At 49.1% G+C, this 25,946-nt stretch overlaps 1 protein-coding gene across 1 annotated transcript in view; it reads left to right on the forward strand.

Annotated features, from left to right (window-relative positions):
* Positions 1-25,946, forward strand: part of LOC102815459 (olfactory guanylyl cyclase GC-D-like) — a 58,257-nt gene that overhangs the window by 18,120 nt on the left and 14,191 nt on the right. The window contains exons 12-19 of the mRNA XM_006865019.1: positions 4,139-4,287; positions 6,523-6,686; positions 7,492-7,684; positions 12,707-12,881; positions 14,005-14,103; positions 14,928-15,022; positions 16,593-16,678; positions 21,384-21,512. Of these exons, the coding sequence (XP_006865081.1) occupies positions 4,139-4,287; positions 6,523-6,686; positions 7,492-7,684; positions 12,707-12,881; positions 14,005-14,103; positions 14,928-15,022; positions 16,593-16,678; positions 21,384-21,512 (1,090 nt within the window). The remainder of the gene's footprint in view (positions 1-4,138; positions 4,288-6,522; positions 6,687-7,491; positions 7,685-12,706; positions 12,882-14,004; positions 14,104-14,927; positions 15,023-16,592; positions 16,679-21,383; positions 21,513-25,946) is intronic.

Here is a 25,946-nt window from a genome sequence, read left to right on the forward strand (position 1 = left end):
CTTACTATGAGACCTTATACAAGTCATTCACCCTCTCTGAGCCTGTGCTTTCCCATCTCTGAAATGGGGATCCAATACACACTTGCCAGACCCCCAGCTGTATGACGGATGGTATTTGGGGGCTGGGTTCCTGACTCAGGTGGGGTTCCTTCAAGAACATCTCTGCCCCAGTACTTTTGGGTGTACAGGACAATCATTGACACCTTCCCCAGGGCCACCTGGCCTGCAGACAATTTCTCTCTTCTGGTCTTAGTGGCAGGCTCAGCTTTAGAAAGATTTCTGCCTTTCTGTGTTCTCTGTCAGAAGTTTCTAGAAAGGGAGAAACCAGGGCATTCTTCCAGATGTCTCCCTTCTGCCTCTGGCAGGCCAAGCCACCTCCCCTACAGATTCCCTGGCTTCTCAGTCTGCAGTGTGGGACAAGGGCAAAGCTGAGCCCATCAACCCCTTGCCACCCCCGATGGAATCTCTTTCGCTTATGAGGAGGCTCAGTCTGTTTTCTCTCTCCCCTGGAGCACTGCTCAGTGAATAATGAGTATTCCAGGCCCTAGATTTATGAAGTGGAATAGTGGGAAGGCAGGGGGCTTTACCAGGGCCATGTGTCCAACACTCCTCACATGCTGTTCCTCCCCTCACCTGCCCGCTGAGAAATGGATAGGGTCTGTAAGCCATGTGGCCAGTGCAAGGCCCTCCAGCTGGGGCTCCACCAGGCTTTGGGTGTAGGCAGGCATGTAGCAAAGGGTCGAGAGTGCCCAAAGCAACCTCAAAGTTGTGTTTCCCACCGACCCTTTCAAGATGAATAAACCCACTGCTGGCCAGTCGGTTCCAACTCATAGTGACCCTACAGGCAGAGTACAACTGTTCCCTAGGGTTTCTGAACGTGTAAATCTCAGAAACAAACTGCCTCATCTTTTACCTGCAGAGCAGGTGGTAGGTTTGAACAACTGATCTTTCTGTTAGCAGCCATCATTTAACCCGCTGTACCACCAAGCCTCCTTTTCAAGATGAATAGGCATTGACAGCGGTGGTGAGTCAGAAGAACCGCCTTTCCTGCTCTTCTCTGGCTGCCTCAGTCGGATTTCATATTTGTGGCTCCACAAATATTATTCCATGCCTCTCTCTGCTTGTGTCCCCTTGGACTATCTTCCTCTCAGGGTAGTTGTCAAGATTTAGAGCCCCTTATGTCCACCCTCTCTCACCTCTGGCCTCTAGATTGGCACAAGGTCAGTGGTTCAAACTCACTAGCCGCTCTTTGTAAACCCTATATAGGGTCGCTATGAGTCTGACTCGACGGGCACTTCACAACAACAATGGGGATTCCAAGCTCTCTCCTGATTCTCCCACTTGGAGGCAGAGCCTGCTTGCTCTTAGAAATAACAGTGGTTTAAGATCCTGTATGAAGATGGAGGCACAGGCTAAGCGCTCAGCTGCCAACTGAAAGGTTGACGGTTTGAACCCACAAGTTGCCCTACAGGAGAAAGATGTGGCAATCTGTTTCCGGAAAGATTGTTGTTGTTTGTAAGTGCCATTGAGTCGGTTCTGACTCATAACAACCCTGTACAGGGTTTCCGAGGAGTGACTGGTAGGTTTGAACCACCAACCTTGCAAGCTAACAGTTCAGTGCTTATCCTACAGCACCATGCCAGGACTTCCCATAAAGATGATAGCCTAGGAAACTCTATGGGGCAGTTCTACTCTGACTTGATGGCAGTGGATTTTGTGTGTGTGTGTGTGTGTGTATGTGAATGGTAATTTGCAGTTTCCTAATCATTTTCATGCATTCTATTCTATTGGAGCCTGTGACAGCCATATGAGATGGACAATTGTACTCCTCCCAACCCCTTAATTTTTGAATTATTATTATTGTCAATTGGGTGAAGGTTTACAGAGCAGATCCGTTTTGCATTTAGCAGTTGATACACATTTTTTAGAGATGAGCTGAGGGAGGCTCAGCGAGGGGAAGGGGCTTCTTAGCAAGGAAGCAGTGGATTTAGGATTTGAGCTGAAGTCTTCTGATCCAAGCACAGTGTTCTTGCCCAAAGAAACCTCTTGAAGTCATCCTTGGAAGGGCCTCCTGGAGCCCCGCCAGGCCCCACGGAGCTGGATCTTAGGCCTCCTCCATCACAGTGCCTCATTAGTCACCATGATGCATGGGGTGTGGACAGCGAACGGGGCAGTGCGAGCTACACGAGGCTTGGCCTGGTCTGGGGCAGTGATTCCCAGCATGTGCACTTGGGATGGCTCCACTGGAACGTCAAAAAAGGTTGAAGCCTCACGTGCTGCTATTTGAGTTTTATTTGAGTTTTAATATCCGCTGACTGAGAAAATACCCAGTGACAAAATCTGCTCTGAAATCAGCAATATTTTGGAATGGATTAGTATTTTATTCGTCACACCACTATCCACATACTTCTGAAAAATAGTTGTCCATGTGTGCTGTATGCATTATTGGTTCCATCTGTACACACAGCTGCCCAGAACCGTGACTTGGAGGCCTCAGGGCCCGAGGCTTGCAGATTGGGAGCCTCTGGGAAAAGGAAATCATGAAGACCAGGCAGGGGATCTGGCCTAGTCCTAACCCAGAGACAAACCAATTGCTGTTGGGTCACTTCTGACTCATGGTGACCCCATGTGTTGCAGAGTAGAACTGCACTCCTTAGGGATTTCAATGGTTGTGATGTTTTGGGAATGGATTGACAACACTTTCTTCTGAGAAACTTCTGGGTGGATTCAAACAGCCAACCTTTTGCCACACGGGGACTGTAGCATCTGGTAAAGCTGGGTGACCAGGGGTGATTCACTTTAACCCTAAGAGCTTCAGTGTTCTGAAACTCTACTACCTACTACCATCTGGTCAATTTTGACTCACAGAGCCCCTATGTGGAGTGCTGGTGTGGTGCTGGGCTGCAAGGTCTGTTTGAACTGCAAAGTCGGCTGTTCAAGCTCACCAGCCACTCCTTGGAAACCCTATACAGGGTCTCTATGGGTCAGAACCAACTCTATAGCACTTAACAACAACAACAAGCCCCTATATAGGGTTTCCAATACTTAACCCACAGTGCCTAGGAGGCCAACAAAGGAATAGGAAGGGAACTAAAATTCCAGAAAGAAATTTCTATTCACTGACCCCAAGCGCTTCTACCTCTTCACCCATGATCCTTCTCCACACCCTAATTCCCTCCCTAGAGGAGATTAACAAGTTACTCTCGTAGCTACTCTCTAAGGTATACAGTATTATCATGTATATGTTATAGATGAGGAAACTGGAGCTCAGGGAGGGGAAATAACTTGTACAAAATATAAGTGCATAATCTAGCAGTCCAATCTTCATCTGGCTGACCCCAATGCCTGAGTTTGGTCTTCTTTTCTTCCCAGAGCTCTATTGAATCTCTTGGCTCTCCCAGGCTTCCCAACTTTCTAAGGTAGAGGTTGTTTCCATCATTTGTTAGGTGGGGAAACTGAGGCATGGAGTGATGAGAAGAGGAGGAGCCAGAACTAGAAGATTGGTCAGTCTGATCTTGGTTTAGTCTGGTGGTCTTTGCCATACAGAGTGGGCACAGGAAAGTCTATGGAAGGAGTTGTCTTTGAGAAATAATGATGATGATAATACATAAACAGTACCCCATCACACTTGGAGAAAGCTGACAGAAGGTCTCTAGGTGGCAGGGCTGTTGGAAAGAGCTACAGTGTCAAGGCTACAGGCACATTGGTGGGTATCCTCGGAACTGAGCAGCAGCTTGTGCAAGGCCTGGGTGAGGACAAACCTACTAGGCATTGGGTGCCTCCCATTCCTCATCTCCCGCCTCAGCATCCCCTTGACAGGAAGCAGAGTTTATTCAAGTTATTTCACAGATAGGGAGACAGGCTCAGAGAGGTCACTGTCTGGCCTACCATCTCATACAGAAGTGGAGACAGATCCAGAACTCAAAGCCAGCTCTGTGACTCATCCCCAGACCACACCATGAGGTGGGTCCAAGGAAAGCAGAAGCTCAACGGCTACCCTGGGTCCACTGACCAGTCACACCCTGGGCACAGAACAGAGGGGCCGAGGAGTGTCCACCCTATCAACCTTTCCTGTCCTTCCTCCCATGAGCCCTCCTGATGCCCTCTGACCTACCACCCACACTACTGCTTGTTATAGAAATCATCAGGAAGGTGTTATCTCCTCCTCCCCTGTGCCGGCCTCTGGTGTCCCCCGACCATGGCCCCCTTGAGTGCATCCAGCTGATGGAGCAGTGCTGGGAGGAGGCTCCGGAGAGCAGACCCAGCCTGGACCAGATCTATAGCCAGGTTGGTACTCTCCAGAGGAGCTGGAGTGCTCACAAAAAGGGTGGTCATGTTATGAATGGGAACCCCACACTTTCCCTGGGACTGAGAAGCACTATGTATATGTATAGTTAAAGGAGCACTAGGTTAGCACCATGACCAGAGGGGGCCTGAGGACAGGGCTCTCTCTCTACCTTCTGAGGAAAGCCTGCTCAGAGCCACAGTTTCAGGGATGTTTGCTGAGAGCCTCCTGAGAGCCTGGCCCTATGCTAAGTGCTGCGTTTGCCTTACTGAGTTCTCAGGTAAACCCAGTGAAGCAGCATGGTTAGTATCTAGGCTTTATAAGAGGAAACAGAAGCACAGAGGGGGAAGAAGCCTGCCCAAGGTAACTGAGGTAGTGAAAATCTGAAATCTGGATCTAGACTCTGTCTGTCTGCAAGGCTAGTGCTATGAGTCCCCCTCCTGTAATGGGCCTCCTGGCACTGGAGTTGAGAGACTATTGTACTGTGAAGACGGCGCTGGTCCCCTGCCTCCCTGAGTGGAAGCTGGGGCGGGGAGGGGAGGTACAGTGGGAGACATGAGGCAAGTCTGTACAAGTGTGCAGGGTGGTGGTAGAGTGTGTAGGCCTGGCTGAGTTGGCTAATGGCTCTCCCAGGGCCAACCCATGAAGCCTGAGGTGATATCTTTGTGCTTTCTCTCCTGACCTCCACTCCCTGGCCACCATGGGAAAGTTGCCAAGGAAAGGCTCAATGAACGAGAGGGGGATACAGATAGGTGGTGAGAGAGCAGGAGGCAGGAAGGCAGACAGAGGCGGATCCACAGGTGTCTTTTGAAAAGCCTTCCTACATCCCCCCTCTTCCTACATCATCTGTCCACCGTGGCTCTGAATTGGGGCTGGTGTCACTCCATCATGCCATGGATGAGAAATTTGCCCCTGAATAAATGAGCTCTGGATTGGCACCATGAGGAGAGGTTGCAGAGCTAGGGTTTGCAACCCGTTCCTTTTTAAAAATAATTTGTTGCTGTTGTTGAAAATATAGACTGCAGAATTTACACCAGTTTAAGAATTTCTACCTGTACCATTCAGTGATATTGATTACATGCTTCCAAATGTTACAACTCTTCTCACCCTCCTTCCCCCTAATTGCCTCTTCCCATTAGCATAACTCACAGCCTGCCTAAGCTTCCGTCTAACCTTTCAAGTTGTTGTCAATTTGAACCCATTGCCAACTGCTCCTTGGAAACCCTACACAGGGTCTCTACGAGTCAGAATCAACTTGACAGCACTTAACAGCAACAATAGATAGTTACAATAATTTAACTGTTTACTGTGACTCCGTATGATAAGCACTGGACTGGGAGCCACTAGGTCAGTGATTCGAGCCCCACTCTGCACTCTGAGGGAGAATAAGACTTTCTGAGATTTAAAGCTTCAGAAACCCTCTACAGGGTGGCTATGAGTTAGAATCCACTTGATGACATTTAACAACATTGACAATAGATGGTTCTTTCAGAGCACAATGTTTAAAACAGACATTCTTTATCAATGAAGTTAAACTGTTGTTTGACAACGAGTTTTTAAAACATCAGCCTGGAATTTTTCCAAGGGACAGATATTGCCAATGGCCAGAGAGGTGGAGGAAGAGGGTCTTGTACCAAGTGAGGATCCCCTGAGGGAAAGACCCCTAGTGGCTTAGTGGCAAATAAGGCTAAGTGGGTGCAAGACATGTTCAGCAGTTAGTAAGTGCCATTAAGTCAGTTCTGTCTCATAGCGATCCTGTGTAGGGTTTCTGAGGCTTTAAATCTTTCGTGGAGCAGAAAGCCTCATCTTTCTTCCAGGGGGTGGCTGATGGACTTGAACCACTGACCTTGTGGTTTGCAGTCCAGTGCTTATCATATAGAGCCATATATATGTATGCAAGTATAGCCAATCTATTCCATCCATCCATCCATCCACCTATCTATCCGTCTATCTATCTGAAAAACAAAGAAGGCCTACTTCAAAGTGTTATGAAGATCCTCTATAGTCTTCTCTCGCTGCCAACTCCACACAGCAATGGCCCACCCTCCTCACTGCCACCTGTGTTTCTCACTAATTAGAGCTGTCAGCCCCCTGTCTATTTACTCATCTGCTCACAGCATACCTCAGCTCCCCCAGACAGGAACTATGTCTGCTTCACTCCTACCGCCCCAGACCTCAGCCCAGGCCCTGGGATGCTGATTTTCATGAACTCACTGGGATTTTTGTTCCATTTCCAGTTCAAAAGCATCAACCAAGGCAAGAAAACTAGTGTTGCTGACTCTATGTTGCGAATGCTGGAGAAGTATTCACAGAATTTGGAGGACCTGGTCCAGGAGCGGACTGAGGAGCTGGAGCTGGAGAGACAGAAGACAGAAAGACTGCTTTCTCAGATGCTCCCTCTGTGAGTGGCCCTTGGCACTTGATGTGACAAGCCTCAGCTCTGAGCATGGGACCTGGAATATAGCAGGTGCTCAGAAATCTGGGCTCTATTAATTCATTCAGTTCATTCACTGCTTAATTATACGAGGTGTTTTTATAGCGTCCTTATCACGAATGAGGAGTCCTGAGAGTATAAAATGGTTAAGTCTCATCAGCTAATCAAAAGGTTGGTGGTTTGCTACTCCCATTAAAAACTATAGCCAGCAAAACTTATAGGACAGTTCTACTCTGTCCCATGGGGTTGCTGTCAGTCAAAATGGACTTGATGGCACCCAATAACAACTATCACATACAGGCACTATACTAGGCACATGAACGATAAGTTTCTGCTATCTCATGGCCTTGGGAGCAAGGAGAGGTCTCCTATCTTACTCAAGAGAAAGTAATGTCAAGAGATAGAGGCCTTGGGTGGCATAAATTGTTAAGCACTTGACTACTAGCTGAAAAGTTGGCAGTTTGAATACACTCAAAGGCACTATAGAAGACAAGTTTGGTGACCTGCTTCCAAATGGTCACAACCTATGGAGTAGTTCTACTTTGCATACATAAGGTCATGATGAGTTGGAAGTCACTCAACAACAACAACCAACAACATTGTCCAGAAAGGAACAGGTGTTTGTTTGAGAGCAATCAGCACACCAGCACACCTGTCCCAGATCTCCTGATGCCCAACCCAGGATTTTCCACAAAATACCTCTTTCCTTGCCTCCAAACTGTCAAAAAGAGTTCCCTCCATCTTGTGACTCTGACCCCTCCTGTCCCTTCAGGTCTGTGGCCGAAGCTCTGAAAATGGGGGTGACCGTGGAGCCAGAATACTTTGACCAGGTTACCATATACTTCAGTGACATTGTGGGTTTCACCACAATCTCAGCCCTGAGTGAGCCCATGGAGGTGGTGGGCTTGCTCAACGACCTCTACACATTGTTCGATGCTGTCCTGGGTAGCCATGACGTATATAAGGTGAGGCTACTAAGAGGTTGACATTCCTACCCACTGATTCTTGGCATTTCCATTTATTTATGTATGCGTTTGTATCTGTTAGCTATTGCTGTGTAACAAACAATACCCAAATCCAATGATTGAAAACAGTAAGCATTTGTTATTGCTCGTAAGCCTATGGGTCCATTGGAAAGTTCTGGACCCACTAAAGGATCTGTGGTCAGCGATGGGTGAGGTGGACTGTGCTACTGATCTTGGTCAGCCTCTCTTCTTTCTGTGGACTCAGATCTTTGGAGTCTTGGCTGGGACAACTCAGCCTTGGTTCACTGGTCTCTCATTCTCTAAAGCTGGGATGGTTTACACAGTGGTGGTAGTGTTCTGAAAGAGGAGAAGCACAGAAACTTCCTGAGATTTAAGCTGGGACTGGCCACTGTGCCGATTCTGATGCATTCTATTAGTCAAAGCAAGTTGTAAGGCCAGACCAGATTCAAGGGATGGAAGGGGCTACAGGAGAGTCTGGGCCAATTTTGCAATTAATTGACCACAGTGTTACTTTGTCCTTTGTCATTCTGTGCTTATGTTCATCTCTCCATTCCTTTGAAAAGCTTTTAGGGACTGGCTTTTCTGTGCCAGATCCTGTGCTGGGCAAGGGCTGCCTTAAGGAGCTCTCAGTCCTATAGCTAAAGGGTAACAACAGGCCACAGTAAGAGTGATAACCAAAAGGGAAGCTGACGGATGGGTTGGGGTGGCTCGGCATGAAGTGGGCCAGTGGGGAGGACAGGTAGAGACACTGGAGAGGGCAGCAGGGGTCTACATAGAGCTACCAAGACCATCTGTGATCTAGGCTCTGCATACCTCTCAATCCTGGCCCCCAGCTTTTTGTGACTCTGGACAAATGAGTCCTTTCTCTGGGTCTCTGTTTCCCCATCTGTAAAGCAGGAATAATGCCCCCAGTTTTGGTGGGCTCACAGAATACTAGGAAGGTTCCAGCCCCCAGGTGGAGTGTTGTGAGGTAGTGAGGGGGAATAGCCTCCTGCCCTCTACTCCTCAGCTCTACCCTCTGCTATGGGGGCTTTCCCCATCCTGACCCGGCCCTTTGTTCTGATCCAGAGCTGAGACCTTTGTTCTGATCCAGAGCTGAGACCATTGGCCTTAGCCTTTGTTTGTGACCCACCAGTTCCCTCCCAACCACAGCCCTTCAGGGAGTCAAGCACTGGTGAGCATTGGAGCCGAGGGCCACAGCCAGGATGGAAAAGCTGCCCGGCAGGAAGTTTCAGAGGAGAGAGAGCTAACACTATGAGATGTCAAGCACTCTGCTGACTGCATTATTATCCTGACAACAAGTGCCAACACTTACTGAATACTAGAAGTTGACCCAAGCGCTTTATATGCACTAACTTATTCAATCATTGTAATAGTCTATGATGTAGTAAGGTGACCTCTAATGTATAGATGAGAAAACTGAGACGATAGAGCCCTAGTAACTTGTCTAATGACATATTCTCAGTGAGCTGTGGACCTTAGATTTGACTCTGGGTATTCTGAGCCCCCAACATCCCAAGGATGTGTTTGGGATCCTGTAACCCTACCCGGCCTGTGGTTCCAGGGCGTTGTCTCTAGTGCTAGCTGAGCCTCTCCATCTTGCCTCCAGAGCTGTCCTGGCCCCATGGGCCCCCGGAAAAGATTTCTCATCTTGTCTTGCTGAGCCCCACAGCTTTGATCTGCTCCTGAGTCAGCCCGGCCTTGTCTCTTTCTCCCCTGCTAATCTTTTCTCACACATGTGTCCCTCCCAGCTCTGAATCACACCTTCTGATGTGCTCTGAACTCTGGCCAAGAGGTCTGCATCTTTCTGGCAGAGTGAAATGAAAGAAAACAGGCCCGCACACCCCTCCAGATGTGGGCAAACAGGAGGCCTGCTCCTCAGGATGTGTGAGCGAGCCTCTCATCACTCATTCTGGCCAGCCGCCTCGGTTTCCCCTCCAGCCCCAGTGGGATCTGGTTACTGCTCTTTAATCCAGTCTGGGTTTGGGAGGCAGCCAGGCAATCATTTCCTGGTTTTGCAGGGGTCTGCAAATCCCTCCCAGCTCTCGCTGAAGAAGTACTTTTATGGACATAACTCTAGAGCTGAGATCCTGGGGGTTGTGGGAGAGGAGAGGACAACCCAGCCTGCAGTTCTGCCCAGGCCCATCTGCTGTGTGACCCCAGGCAACTCACTTTGCCTCTCTGAGCCTTGGGTTCCTTATTTATAAAACAAAGATAAAAGGTGCCTACTGCTTAGGATTTTTCTGAAGATTAAGTGATTTGAGAGAATATGTTGTCGTTCATTCATTCACCAACATCATGTTGACCACCTGCCATGTGCCAAGGCCTGAGGTCTTCCCCTAAAACACAGTAGGGGAGAAGTGCCGGCATTAGGGATTTCCAAAGGGTATCTCATTTCACTTTTTCAAGACCCCTCAGAGGGCTGCATCATTAACTACAGACTCTGAGAGGATAAGTGACTGGCCCAAGGTCATACAGGCAGGCAGTGGTGAAGTAAGAATTCACATCTGTGTTTGCTCTCACCACTCCTCTAGCTGCATCCTCAGTATGCACCTGGAACCATGCCTGTGTCCAAGCAGCCACGGCCCCTCTTGTGGCAGAGAATCCACTGTGACAGGAGGACTCTAGAAAACCCCTAGAGAGCAGAGCCTGTGTCCTGGGCACCTTTCTGTCTTTGAGGGACTTAGGGTGATGATTAATGATGTCACAATCTCCCTTCCTGTTAGGAGCCAACACAGCCAAAGTCTAGGTGAAGGATTAGATGTCAGCGTGGGCAGCGTGCAGAAAGTGTATTAGCTGAATGGCCACCATGGACCTTTCTACTACTCCCCTCCCCACTTAATCTGGTCCTTGGGGCACCCATCTGAGACAGAGCTGGGTCCCTGAATCACAGCTGCACACTTGCCTGGCTGATAGTGGGGCCAGACAACAGCAGTTCTCCAGAGCTGCTTCCAAAAGGCAAGCCCAGGTCCTAATGCACACATGCTGACCACGTGCGGGGCCACTAGCAGAGCAAAAGCTCCACGTGGCAGGCAAATACACTCTAAAAGAGAAAGAGCCAAGCCACATACATCACAGGACTCTGGAGCTGGACTGACCAAGTTCAAATCCACTTACTAACTGTGCTGTGTGGCCTTGGGAAGTGACTTAACCTCTCTGACCAGTTCTCACCTGCAAAATGGCAATGATAGTAGTACTTGCCTCACAGAAGTCTTGTGATGATTTCGTGAACTAATACCCTTAAGGGTTTGGAAGGGTGTCTGGCACCTAGTAGTTTCAAATCTCACTGGTTAGATAAGGCACCTTTCTCTTGTGTGGAAAAGTGGGAGCAAGGAGAAGCAGAGGTCTTTCCTATTTTTCCCTCCAGGGGCATGGAATGGAAGGTTTCTCTTGTCTGTGGACATTTCCACAGTGGGGGTAACCCAGGCCTCCACCCCATCACAGGTGGCAGGAGGAAGATGGAGGTCACCCTCCTGAGGAGGAACATCGTCTCCTGATCAGCTGGTGACTGGGAAAAGTCTTAGGGATCTAGTGAGAGCTTGACAGATGGAGGGGATGGGTCCTATTCCAACAGAGCCTGGGGCAGAGGGACAACTTGGTGGTGGCCTGGAAGGAGCCAGTACTGAGTGTTTCTGCGGTGACTAGGGAGTAGAAAGGGCTCCAGTTGGGCTGAAGTGTGGTGAATAAGTCAGGAAATGCTGCACATCATGGAGGCCCTGGGGTATTGTAAGTCATTGGCCAGAGGGAACAAATTTCAGCATCTGAGCAGGATTTTAATGTGATTAGGAGAGATCACTTCCTGGAGGTGGGTAGAGGATAGTGTAGGTGAGGGAGAGATTGTGAGGTGTAGGCAGTGAATGTTGTGTGAGGGAGATTTATTGAATTACAGCCCTCTCGGTGGGCAGGGGAAAGCACTCTTGTTATTGTCTGCCAGGTGCTAAAGGAAAGAAATAGCCGCCAGAGGGAAAGGCTTTGCTCTCCTGGTGTGGTGTGGTGTGGTGTGGTGTGGTGTGGTGTGGTGTGGTGTGGTGTGGTGTGGTGTGGTGGTGGTGGGGTGGATACAACTATAGGAGGGGTAGTGCTTTATAGACTGGAGAAGAAAAGGCTAGGGCAGAGTCACCGTCTTTACCTTGGCTGGACTGATTTGTAGCAGGTGAGAAGGCTGAAAGGGGGCCAGGAACAGAGAAGGTACTTAGGAAAGGTTTGTAGATTGAGTCCAGGAGGCAGAACTGGAACCAGCAAGTGAAAATCAGATTTCAGTTCAACTCAACTTTGAAATGAGAGTTGTCTAAAGCGAGAAGCAGCCCCCCTCAAGAAGGAGGGACCTTCCTATCAAAGGGGGGTGAGCATGTCAGGACAGCCACAGGGGGTGTGTGGCCTTTAAAGTCCCTTCCAATTCTGAAAGTCTGGGATTCTATCTTCTCTAAGTCCACTAGCCAAGGAAATAATGATAAATGAATGATAATGATGATGATAAAGACGACAGCCTCGAGTTACTGAGCGTTAATGGTGCACTTGGGTCTTTAAATGCTTATGTCTAATATTCAACCTGTGTAACAGGAAATTGAGGCTTACACAGGTGAAGTGATCTGCCCAAGGTCAATGGCAAAGCCAGGTTTTGAACCCACATCTAATTCCAAACCCTACATTATTTCTAGTACACCTTGAAGGACCAATGGTGTTTGGTAAATGGCAAGTATCTTACTCTTCAGATGAAGCCCTGGTCTGTCTCTGTGAGAAACCCAGGTTGCCTGGGGTGGGGTGGGGCCAGAGGAGATAAGAATGACCATGGTCATCTGCAGTGCAGACAAAGGTGAAATGAAATGTGAAGATCCAGTCATTGTTAGTGTGTATGGAATCGCAGGCCTAGCAGAGACAGCACTAAGTTCTGGAGACCTCTGAGGTGGTTTGAGGGCCCCCGAGAGGTGTCCTTGTGAGGAACATGAGATAGGCCAGGGAAGGCGGGTTCTTGTGCTGAACAGTGAAGGCTGTGGTTTCCAGGTGGAGACTATCGGGGATGCCTACATGGTGGCATCAGGGATCCCTCGGCGCAATGGAAGCCGGCATGCAGCTGAGATCGCCAACATGGCCCTGGACATCCTCAGCTCCGTAGGTGACTTCCGAATGAGACATGCGCCTGACGTGCCTATTCATATCAGGGTTGGCCTGCACTCAGGTATGGACTGGGTACCACGGGGTGAGGGCCAGACCACTCCCCAACCCTCCCCCAGGGCATTGGCTGGGATCCCCTCAGTGGCATACTTCTGGAATTCCAAGATTCCAAAATTCTATGATATCACACTCTCTCTTCCCATTTGAAGCCAACTGAGGGATAGATGCAAGCATCAGGCACAGGTGGAGAGCTGGATGCCAGTTTGAGCGGCTCTGAGAAAGTGGCCGAGATGAGTGGCCACCATGGGGCTTTCTACTACTGCCACTTCCCCACAGTCTGGTCTTGGAGCATCTATCGAAGCAGAGCTGCATATCATAGAAAAAAGAAAATTAGAATCATTTTTTAAGATTCTAAGATGCTATAAATCAAAGAATCTGTGATGCTCCAATGTGAGTATCTCTTTGTCTCAGTAGCTGTCAAGAGCATCTAAGTCCATGGTGTAGAGTTGATAGTTTGATAGAACAGGCAGGATAGAAACTTGCTGTGGTCACACAGAGCAAATAAATGCTTGCTGGGGTGGGTCTGGGAGAGACCTGACTCTTATATATCCTTCCCATGCCCTGACCCCCTACTTCGTTCTCCCTAAATGGTTCTGGTCACCCACATGATAAAGTCTGCCGTCCCCCAGGTGACCCTCAAGGCCCTTGCTAACCTCTCCAGCTTCATCACTATTCCCTGTTGGGTTCTGCGTCCATAGTCATTACTCACAGCTCCATGTCTCATGGACACGTGGGCTCTGTACCTCAGCACCTGCAGTTCTCTGCCCACCATTTCTCACCTTCTAGACACAGCTCATGAATTACCTCCAGCAGTCTTCTGGGTTGGGTCAGAGGTCTCTCCTGGGCTGGCACTTCCCTCATCAGAGCAGTGACCACAGTTCACAGTCTCCCTCCACCAGGTTGTGAGCTCTCCAAGGGAAGGAACTGATTTGGCTGTGTCCTCTACTCCCAACCCGGAACCTGGTTTAGGTGTCACCTTCTCTCTGCCTAGCTTTACCTCACCTCCCATCTGGAGTCCAGGATGTGGGGTGGGGAATGGTCCTGGAGATGGGGAAAGACATAGCTGTCATTGGGCCACTCTCTGGTCCAGGACCTGCTGGAGCTTAGTGGGTGTATTTGGGTTCCAGGGCCTTGTGTGGCAGGGGTCGTGGGCCTCACCATGCCTAGATATTGCCTCTTTGGGGATACTGTCAACACGGCATCCCGGATGGAGTCCACAGGACTACGTAAGTATCTCATACTCCCATTCATCTCTGGGGACAAGTGCTCTCATTCTCAATGACCCCTGGAACAGCTCTTAGTATCCAAATCACCACCTGGTGGCAGTAAATTCTAGTTGCCAAGAAAGCAAATTTAAGGAGAAGATGCATGTCATTACTCCTTTTATTTTTCACAAGGGTTTTGCAATGATCTTGTGAGGATATTATTAGAGAAAAGAATGACTCAAGAGGCAGGAAACCTGGCTCTCATAGCTTGGGCTCTACAACTAGTTTACTTGGTGTCATTGAACAAAATACTCTTCCTTTAGGCCTTGGCTTTACCATCTTTAGAAGGTACCCTTCGAGATTTTATGTTTTGCTTTGATTATATGTTTTTAATACCATTTGAAAGTAGCAGGAGCCACTCTGATGACTTGGTTAGAGCATCTGAAAAGGTTGAGGGCCTCGGGCTGCTACTTCTGGTTTCCCAGTCTCTATTCCCTGATACCACTCATTGCACAATGTGGCAACCCTACTGAGGAGTACTGCTCTTCAAAGACAAATGAAACTGTTTATTTGCTCAGACTTAGTCTTCAGAGATTTTCCCACAAGTGAATTTATGTTACTAAGGGTTTTGACTTTATTCTGAGTTCCCATAACACTCAATATATGTACTTTGTTTTCCTTGGGACCTTTATTGTAGTGAGCAGTTGTCTGTTAAAGGGCCGAGAGGGCCAGAAGGATGCTGCATAAATCAGAATTGTGTGTGTGACTGTTTGAAATTGACAGCTTTACTAAACATTAGACATGCTGCCACCAGCTTGTGACTTGATTATTACTTTTCTTCTCAGCATACAGAATTCACATCAGCCGAAACACTGTTCAGACATTGCTCGGCTTGGATGAAGGCTACAAAATTGACATCAGAGGTCAAACTGAGCTGAAGGTGAGATAATTTACTTTTTGGTGAAAGTCCCCAAAGGTCCTTTTTCTGTTGGCAGCAGGAGTGATCTTCACCTGATCCGTGTGGCTGAAGGAAATACCTGCCATTGTTGGGGACAGAGTTATCACCTTTACGTAATCAGAAATTCCCAAATTCTAAGGAAACATTTCATCTTGAAAGTCACTACCTCATTTGGCTCCTTGTGAGGAGAAGGGCCAGGAGAGAAAAGTCACTTCAATTGATGGCCTACCTGGGCAGCCTGCTAGAGCACATCCACTGATGTCACTCACAGCAATCATGAAAGGAGGGACATTTTCATACGTGAGGAAATTAAATCAGGAAGGCGAAGTGGCTTGTCCAACAAAGTCACACAATGCATAACCCAGGTCTGGTTTCTCCAAAGCCTGAGACTTCACCATAGAACAACTAGGCTCCTACTCTTCCCTCAGAACCCTAGCTCCAACATGATCAAGGTTGTTCTAAGACCACCCTTCCTCCTTCTTTCCCCGAACATTGATTACCATGCCCATGGTGGGCACCCACCAAGCCCAGGACCACTTCTCTCTGTGTTGTAGATATGATGGTAGGTTACACTTGTCCATGAGCACCTCAAAGGCAGAGATGGGTTCTGTAACATCTGCACTCTTTTTAATGTTAACATCTGGTAAAGATGATGCCCAGTATTCCTATGTAAATCCTTTTTCTCCCTAACCCACCCACTTTCATTCCCCAGTTCTCTCAGTGGGAGATAGGCCCAGTAGGGGGACTGAAGCATCCCAGGCATTTAGAGACCTGGGGCTACAACTGGGTTCCAGAAAGTGAGTGTTCCACAGACTCACTTCATCACCGTGTGTGGGAAAGCAGGGGGTGTGGCTCAGAGAGTGTCAATAACTTGTCTGTGGTCACACAGCCTGCAAAGGGTAGATATATCTGGCCAATGTTCTGGGAAAGGTTCCTGGCTAAGATAGAGCAGGTGTGTCTGATTTAGTGGGGTTAGCACTGAGTATCCTGAGGAACAGTGTAGAAAAGCAGAGAGGGGCTGGGGAGGGCAGAATACTGAAGTCAGTCCTCCAGGTTCACCTGGGATCTCCAAAGGGTAATGTCCATCCCAGAAAAGTCGGGGTATGAACTCTCCAGCCAGCCCTGAACCCCGTGCTTCTCGTGCCTCCTCCAATCTACGCCTCTAAGCAGCTTTGGTCCCAGCACAGAGACGCTGCCAGGACCTTGAATAATGATAGTTGGAGAGAATCACAGAGCAGACTCCTGGGTTCTCAGTATCCCAGACCTTCTGATTGTGGATTTCAAATGGTTTGTGTATCTAACAGATAACTATTAATTTATCTCATCTTCATAGTACCTCTCTAAGGTATTAAAGAAGCAGAGTTACAGACAAGTAAAGGAACTTGGCCAAAGTCACAGCTAGTAAATAGAGCCAGGGTTTGAACCCAGGCACCCTGGCTCCAGGCTCTCTGCTGAAAGAACTATTAGAATCATACAATTCTGGCTTCATACTTCAGCTTGGGACGCTTTACGTGGGGAGGGACCTTTCAACCTCCTATTCTGTCTCTTCCAGGGGAAAGGTATAGAGGAAACCTACTGGCTGGTGGGCAAGGCAGGCTTCCCCAGGTCCCTCCCAACACCTCTGGACATCAAACCTGGGTGAGCAAGAAGGATTTCCCTCAAAGTCAGGATTCTTTATTTTTATCTTAATTATTTGCTATGTGTTACTATTGTGGAAAACTAGGAAAATTCAAAATTGTTCAGTGATGACAAGCATACCCTTTCCATTCCTGAGAAAGTGCCACGTCAGCATTTCAGGAAGCGGGTGGGGTGGGGAGGGGGGGTTTCATCCTAGCCTGTCTCTGAGTGCTTGGCTCGGATGAGCTCATGCTCCTGAGATCATTTTACATTCTGATCTGTGCTCTCAGCTCAACGTCCTGAGCACCTTCTCATATTGTTCAGAGCACGTTATAAACACACGAAGTTATTGCACCAAGATTGCAACATGTGGGCGCGCCACAATTTTCTCGGGCTCTCTCTTGTGTTGAGCATTTAGAATCTCTGCATTCTGAGATGATTACAGGCCTCGAGTCGAGAACACAGATCACAATGTAAAATGCATTTGTCACTATAAAGATCATTTCCTCAGGCAAGAAATCTATAGATCAAAGAGCACCCACATTTCAGGGGTCAAATAAAGCCAGCTCTCAGTTTGGCCCTTCCTTTTGTCTTTGAGACCCATGTCCCTCACTGAAGGGGGACCAGGGAAACAAAAACATTTTTACTCCAGTGTGTTGTTCTTCACCCACCTCTACTTCCAAATGGGCAGTCCACAGTAAGTGGAGGGTAAGGACCTACAGAAGCCAAGGGGCTTATTCCACCAGTGGAGAGCTTGAGCCCAGAGAGGGGGTCCCAGAGCATGACTGCATCTGGGTTCTTGTCTCCCTGCCCAGTTTTCCCCTCATTGGAACTTCTGACTGCTTCCTCCCAGCATTTCCAGGATGATCCCCTCCCATTGCTCAAGATGAGAACTGTGTGGGACCCACATGGGTGTCCTTGGAAAATGACCAGGGCTAAAGTAGACCCCGTAGAGCGTCTTCCAAGGGGTTACTGACAGAAAGCTGGTCATAGCAGAGCTTTCCCTTTTGTCCAGCTGTCAGGGACCCCATGGCCTCAGGAACCCCCAGAGCAGGAGCAGAGCGATGCTGAGGGCAGGCATTGCCCCTGCTCATCCCTGAGCCTGCCACACAGAGGGGCTTCCAGTGAGGGAAGGAGGAAAAAGGGACAGATGGGCAGATTCAGGCATATAAAGGGGCCTCCTGGCATAGAATGCATAGGTCGCCATGTTAACAAGGACAACCAGCCTCCTAGGTCCTGTGTTCATGGAGAGAATTCACTCAGCTAGGTCCTTCTGCTGTCCAGACAGGCTCAGTCTGGGCTGCTTGCTGAGGGAGCAGCATGGTGTGAGGACAGGAGTCAGGCATCGGCAGAGACTGGTACTGTGCCTCGGGCCCTTCTCCCCTCTGACCCTGGCTCCAAGGGCCCTCCCAGCAATTATGATAGAGGCCAAATCTCTTCCCAGGCATCATAGCAGCCACAGCACTTCCCCTCACCACACCACCTCCCCACAGTAGAATGAACTAGGGCCCTTTTTGCCCCTTTCTCTTACATCTCCTCCCGGTGTCTTCCTGGTAGCCTGTGAACATGTCTGACTCTTGCACCTTCCAAAACATGGCTTCCTTTGACCTTGAAGGCACCAACCCCCCCACCCCACTTGACAGCTGCTGACACTCCCTCCTCCACCTCCTTTTGGCCTTGCCTTCCATCCTCACCTGCACAGCCGGTTCTTAGGAAGGTCAACAGTGACCTCCATCCATGTCACTAGACCTGTGGGCAGTTTGAGTTCTCAATTTCCCTTCTCAGCACATTCCACCATCTCTCCTCGGCCTGGCACCGCTCCCTCCTTTTCCAGTCATCAGCCTCCAGCTCCTTCCCAGCTCCTCTCCTCGCCTTTCCCCCAGTCCCCCCTCCCTGCTGTTGCTGCCTCCTCCACACTTAGGCCTTCCTTACTATGCGGACATCCATGTGTCCTTGGAGCCCCAATGTCCCTCTGAGCTCCAGAACCCCCATAGCTCACAACACCCCCTCCAGGATTCCTCCTGGAGCTCTCACACACCTCAAGCCCACTAGGTCTGTCCATCCTCACAATCTGGCCCTTCTCTGGTATTTTCTTCAGTGAGGACATTACCATCCCAAGACACATGGACAGATGCTGTCCTGGATGTTGCCTTTTGCCACCTGCCCCATCTAAACTGCCAGTACACCTGCTAGCTCTGCCTCGACTTCTGATCTCTACACCTGGTCCACTCTCAACCAGCTTCCTTCTCTCACTCATACTCCCCTTGATTCCCCAGACACAGCCATCATTAGTATGAAAATTCTCTGCTGAGCATATCTTGTCTTCCTACAACCGTTAGGCTAAAGCCTGAACTCTTCTTGGAGCCTCAAAGGCCCTGCCGGATCTGGCCTCTGCCCTCCCAGCACCTACTCCTGCTCACCACCTGCTTCCGGGGTTCTGCACTGTTCTTTAAAACACACCAAGCTTTGTCCCTCCCCAGAGCTTTGCTCTTACTGTTCCCCAGACCTGGAGTGCTCTGCCTCTGGATGTTTGTAGGCCTGATCTGTCTCTATCACACAGGTCTCGAATGCCAAAGGCCTGCTAAACTGAGCCCATCTCCCAGCATGCAGTCTTCATGCTGTTGTCGCTGGGTACTGTTGAGTTGATTTTCAACTCATAGACGACATGTGACAGAGTAGAACTGCCCCAGAGGATTTTATAGGCTATAGTCTTTACAGGAAAAGGTCACCAGGTTTTTCTTTGGTGGAGTAGGTGAGTGGGTCCACTGTTGGACCACCAGGGCTCCTAGTGGTTTTCTTGTTGTTATTGTTAAATGCCATCAAGTTGGTTCCAACTCATAGTGACCCCACACAGGGTTTCTGGGCAGTGACTGGTGCATTTGAACTGCCGACCTTATGGTTAGCAAAGCAGGGCTTATCCTGCCATCCCAAACCAGGATTCCTTAGCACATGGAAATAGTCACAGCCTGAGATTTCTTGCTAATGCGTTTATGAGTCTTTCCCCTGCCTGTAAAAGCTTCATGAGGACAGCTGCTCCTCACCTCCGCCTGGCCACCCATCAGTGCCAGACATGAGCTGCCAAGTCTCCTGTGCACCAGCTGGGCTCTGTCCATGCGGACCATGGGGCACCTGGCTCCCAGCACTTCTAGCTCATCCCATTCTGGGATTGGGAACCAGGGTGTCCGGCAGCCATTTGTCATCTCCAGCTCCCTCTGTTGATGACTTTCCCACTCCTGGACAGAAACGTTAGAAAGTGCCAGAGATGTTTTCATCTTCTTGGATCAGGGAGGGAAGAGATTGGACATTTGCCCCATTGAGCAGCATTTCACTTGGGAGCCTCCCAGGCCTCCAGCCAGGCAAGGGGAATGCCTGCATCCACCTAGACACATGGACTTAGCTCACAGATGTATGGGTGCACACACATGCAAATTCACATGTATGCACACACATGTATATGATCAACACTCATCTGAATATCAGACATGTATGTGCATAGAAATAACATCACTTGTCCCTCCTCTTGCTTGGAGATGAGTGAGATTACACACAGATAACTGCCCCCTCTCTGCCCGCCCCCAGAGATGGCTTGAAGGCTTTTGGTACCTGTTTTGTGTTCACAAGACAGTTAACAATTCATTATATGTTACAATTTTTTTTTTTTTTCAGTTTCCTAAAGATGCATATATCGTCATCTTAGGTATTTTCCATATCTGCAGAAATAATTAATTTTTACATTTGGGGACATTTGGTGGAAATCAGGGAAAGGGGACAAGCACCCTCCACTTCCCCCCAATAGCAGTGCTCACAGAGGGTCTCCCACAGCCGGTCAGAGACACCTGACACAGTGGCCCCCTCCCTGCCAGGTCTCTGTGAGGCCCTGGCTATTATATGCAGCCTTGTTTCGGACTCTGTGTAAAGGCAAGACCCCAGCTTGTATTGGCTTCCTAGAGCTACTTTAATAAAGTACCACAAAGTGGGTAGCTTGAAATGACAGTTATGTATGGTCTCACAGTTCTGGAGGCGAGAAATCTGAGTTCAGGGTTCAGGCCTGGAGAGCCTTTCTTCTCTCTCCCATCTCCTTCAGTTTGCCAGTGCTGGAGTGTGACTCTGTCTCGGCCTTTTCTTCCACATCTCTTCTCTGCTCTTCTAAGGACACCACTCCTATGCAAACCACTCATACTGAATTGTGGCATACTAGGAGAAGCACTAGACCACAAGGTTGGTTTGAGCTGCAAGATCAGCAGTTCAAACCCACCAGTCGCTCCTCAGAAACCCCATACAGGGTCACTATGAGTCAGAACCGACTCGACAGCACTAAACAAAGACAACTTTTCTCCAAAGAGCCCTGGTAGTGCCACAGTTAAGTGCTGTCACTAGGGGTCAAACTTGATAGCCGCCAGGCACTTGTGGGCAGTGAATGAGAAAATAAAAGTGGCTGCAGGGTGGAAGTCCAATGTCCCCACCCAGAGTTTATATAACAACCCAGAGAGTCCAGAGCCTCAGGCCCTTCAAAAACTCATGCTGGGAAGGTGACAGATCTGAAGTTATGTCCCATCTCCTGCGAGGCCACTGGGCTTGAAGCCACACCTGTAGTTTTATGTGGCCTTGGAAAGGGGGGCCACAGTTGGTCCCTAGCAAGGCTGCTGGAAGGACCAGAAGATACAAAATGAGAGGGACTTCACTGCCAACAATGGATTTATTGTGGTTGGTGCTCTCTTTACCCCAGAGACCCCTGGCAGCACCTCATAAACCAAGAAATCAAGGTGGCCTTTGCCAAAGCACGCCAGGGCATGGCCGGGCCCGGAGCTCAGGGAAGGCTTCAACTTGGCCCTGAGGAGAGGAACCAAGCAGACAGGTATCTGAACATTCCACACCTGCTCCCTGCACCACTCCACTCAGAGACCTTGAATTCACACTGAACTCCCTGAAAGCCTACAGGAGCTCATTAATGAGTGCCCTGGAGCGCTACTAATTCATGCATTCCTGTGTGAATCCTAGGGGTAAACTCACCTCTTAGCATAAAAACAATAAAAATAGACCGATTCTCATCTTTTCACACAAGGCTTTGTTCCTGACAAATTGTTTCCATATGAGAGCTCTTTATTGAGAGACCTCATTATTCTTCCCTTCAGGGAACACTGTCCCTGTTTTACAACGGAGGTGACTGAGGCCCAGAGGGAGGAGGCCAATGACAGCTTACGACCTGGGGCAGAAGCAAGACTAGGGCCAGGGGGCTGGAGCCAGCAGAAAAGAGTTCCAGGCTTGGGCAGGCTACCTAGCCATACAGCATCACTTCTCAAAATCTGTTTTGTCATCTCAAAAATGGGTGTTGAGAGGATTTAAAACTTCCTAACAAGCTCACCAGCTGCTCCTTGGAAACCCTAAACAGGGTTGCTATGAGTAGGAACTGACTCGATGGCACTTGACAACAACATAGAGAGCCCTGGTGTGGCACTGTGGGATAAAGCACTAGACTGCAATGTTGATTTGAACCATAGGGTTGGTGGTTCAAACTCACCAATTGCTCCTCAGAAACCCTGTAACGGGTGACTAGGAGTTAGAACTAACTTGACATCCCTTGACAACAACAGCAATAACACATAGCTTGGAGCTTGGTGGCTCAAGAGAGAGTGTCTTAAGTACTAAACTGGAAACCAAAAGCTTGGTTGCTCAAGCCCATCAGCTGCTTCTCAGAAGAAAGATGAGGCTTTCTGTTCCCACAAATGGATTGTTGTTAAGTGCTGTCAAGTTGGTTCTGACTCATAGCGACCCTGTATAGGGTTTCGGAGGAGATGCTGGGGAGTTTGAACTGCTGACCTTGCAGTCCAGCGTCACAAAGATTACAGCCTCAGAAACCCTATACAGGGATCACTATGAGTCAGAACCGACTCAGTGGCACCTAACAACAAAGAGAGAGCCCAATCCAAAGGGAGCTCTCCCCCTCACTGCCTTTCTTCCCCAGTCAAGCCCAAGTCTTTGGGTATCTGTGAGCACTGTGTTGAGAGTCCAGAACCTCAGGATAGGGGAGAAAGGGATAAGAAGTCCTTGGCTCTCAATAAAATGAGACTTCTGTCTTACAGGGGGAAAAGAAAAGAAAGAAGCCCACAACTAACTCATTAACCAGGCTTTCAACATCAAAGAGTGTTCACCGAATACCCGCGGGTGATTTCCAGGAGGGGTGGGTGGGGAGGGAGGGGGGCAAAAGCACATGGCGAGGGCCACAGGGGCAGGTTAAACCCTAAACAAACTCATCCTTCTTCAAAGGACCCCTTGAGAGGGGTGAGCTGTCACTGAAACTTCAAACAAGGGGTCTTTGGGAAATGCTTCCGCCCCAGATGTTAAGTGGTATACGTGTACACCACACGTGTACATGTACATATATGTGTGTGTATGTGTGTCATTCAAGGGCATTCACACTCTAACCCAACTCATCTGCACCCTACACACCCAATTCTCTGGCTACAGCAGACTGCTTACTCCTAATGCGACATCTTTGCTCCGGCAGCTTTCTCTACCTGGATACCTTATGCTATTTTCACATCCAAGTCCAACTAAAAAGTCACCTTCTTTGTAAACCTTTCCCAACCTCCTCTGTATGTAATTAATAGTTTCCATGCTTGACTCCCCATGATCGCAGGGACCTTGTCTAGCTCATTCTTTTGGTCTAATGCCCAGCAGGAGGCGTGCACTAGGAGGGTGAATAGATGAGTGAACAAATGAATAAAGAACTGACTCCAAGTTGGCCCTGAGGCTTTCATGAACAATCTCACCTCCTGCAAGGTCAGCTCCCGAGGTTTGCAGCCTAGCTTCTGCTCTCTGTTCTCGGCACCTGGACTTAGTTAGCCTTATACTTAGATGGGATCCAGCACACCTGGCATGTGTGGTGTTTTGCAAGCCACAGGCCTCCCTTGATGTTTCATCTCTCTGCACCACCATCCCTCACACTATGATGGATTCTCTCACCTCCAAGCCCTGCATCAGCCTGGAGTTCTCTTTCCCAACACCTCTACGTCCCACCCCTTCTGGCCAACTCTTCTTCACCCTTCAAGACTCAGCTTCTCTGCCTTGGACTACCCCTTCCATCTCTGGCTGCATTGTAGGTGTGGCCCTGTGACTGGGCACTTCCTGAGGGCAGGACTGGGTCTAAGCTCTCTGTCTGTGACCCCAGTCTCTGGCATAGGACTGGGCACTGACTTGACGAGCAAAGGTCAGTAAGATGAAGCAATAAAATGGGGTAGGGGTGGAGGAGGCTGCTGTGATGACAGATGAACATCACTAAGAAAATCCATATGCATGAAAATCCAGATTACAGCTGTTGGTACATAGCCTACACTTGGAGGGTAGAGGGGGTAGAGGGAGGGTGTGCATGTGTTGAGCACCTATGGTGTGCAGGATCTCAAGGAACTGTCTTCGCAGCCCTAGGAAGTGGGAAGCCTCATCCCCAGAGATGCCTGAGGAAGTGAGGCCCTGTGAGTACACGGGACTAAACAAGGGGTGGCGCTAGTGATGCCTAAGGCCATGTTCTTTCCTGAGGCTCAGCCATGCCACCTCTCGTCTGCCTCAGGCTTCCTTGCACAAGTCACTCCTGATAGATACCCCAGCCTCCCCATCACATGACAGGGTGGGACTGAATCTCTAAGATCCCCCAGTGAAGGGTTTCGTGAGTCTGCAAGCCTTCTGTCACCATGATGTTCAGATACAAATTTCTTTTATCCCAAAGAACATCACAATGATCACTCAAATATCCACTAGGGGGCAGGCAAGTTGTTCCAGAGAGAACCTTCAGCAACCCTGGAGTCTGGTGGGGCCCCTCCCCAGCCAGCAGGCTCCCTGGGTGTGGCGGCCCCAGTCAGGGAAGAGAGAATGGTGATCCACTGAGTTATAGTGAGGCCCCACTCCATGGAGGAGTCTTGTTTGGGGAAATTGCCCTGACAACTGAAGGACAGTGAGAACGGCAAATCTCAGTGCCCTGTTCCCATTCAAGAGACCCTACCGAGGTCAGCATACTTCAAAGTTTTGTCCAGTCTCCAGTAATTTGCATTTTCCATTAATTAACATATAGGTGATGTGCAGTCGTTTATTAAATGCTGTCCTTGACTCATTTCCTATGAGCCCTCTCCTGGAGGTAGGTGTAACTATTCCATTCTATAACCAGGAGAATGAGTGGCAGGTCTCTTCAGTCCTGACTTGATGGCCTCCTTCTAGAATCCAGCTGCATGTTGGGCATCTCTTCTCCCCCCCATGAACCGTGGTTCACCCTAACTGTGCTATGCCCTGTCGTCTTGTCTAGAACCAGGGGTGGTCAGCCTTTTTACCCTGTCCTTGCCATGACACCCCATGCCAAGTCCCTACAACCAATCACCCAAGTCCCTTCCAGTGCACCATAATGGTCTCTGCTTTTGTCCAGGCCTCATCTCTGCTGTGCTCTGTAACAGCACTGGCCTTCTTGCTGCTCTTCCTGCCTCCGTTCCCCACTAGCCCATCCAGTCCCCAGAGTCTTTACTGAAGCAGTGATTCACCATGTCTCCTTCCCAGCATGCCCCTGATGCCTCAGCCTCCTGGTCTGCTGGCCCAGGCCCTTGACTACAAAGCTGTTTCCAACCCACCTCACCCTCTCCCCGGCTGCCCTGATGTTTCCTACCCTCATAACTTGGCCCATCTCATCCTTTCAAATTGCTCACACACACCCTTTCAGCCTATTGGTGTTGTTAAATGCTATTGAGTCAGTTCTGACTAACAATGACCCTGGATAGAGTTTCCAAGGAGTGAGTGGTGGGTTTGAACTAACCTTGTGGTTAACAGTCCAGTGCTGATCCTACAGCACCACACCAAGATTCTAAAAACCTTTCAACCATGAGGATTTCATAATGAAAAAGATTCCTATGAATAGTTTTAACAACTGCTCTCCTAACACTTGGAACTTGAAACCTTCTCACCATGGTGTCCAGGTACAAATTCATTTTACATTGAGGACCATCCCAATGACTCACGCAGTCTGTTTCCAGAAGAGCCACTGTTAACTAGATACGTGGCCTGGGGAAAACAGGCCACAGGGTCAGTCTGTTCTACCAAAGTGTCTTATCACATTCCACACCTTGATTCAACCCCCAAACCAGACCCAGTGAGAAATAGAATCATGACAGAAGGTTTCCTGGGAGCCTGGGCAGAAAACTGACATCACAGATCATGTAGCTCAGCGTCATCGATAACTGTTTAAATCACACATCATGTAGCTCAGCATCATCGATAACTGTTTAAATCACACATCATGTAGCCCAGCGTCATCGAT

This window comes from Chrysochloris asiatica, unplaced genomic scaffold (genome assembly GCF_000296735.1).
Source record: "Chrysochloris asiatica unplaced genomic scaffold, ChrAsi1.0 scaffold00074, whole genome shotgun sequence".
Lineage (NCBI taxonomy): Eukaryota > Metazoa > Chordata > Mammalia > Afrosoricida > Chrysochloridae > Chrysochloris > Chrysochloris asiatica.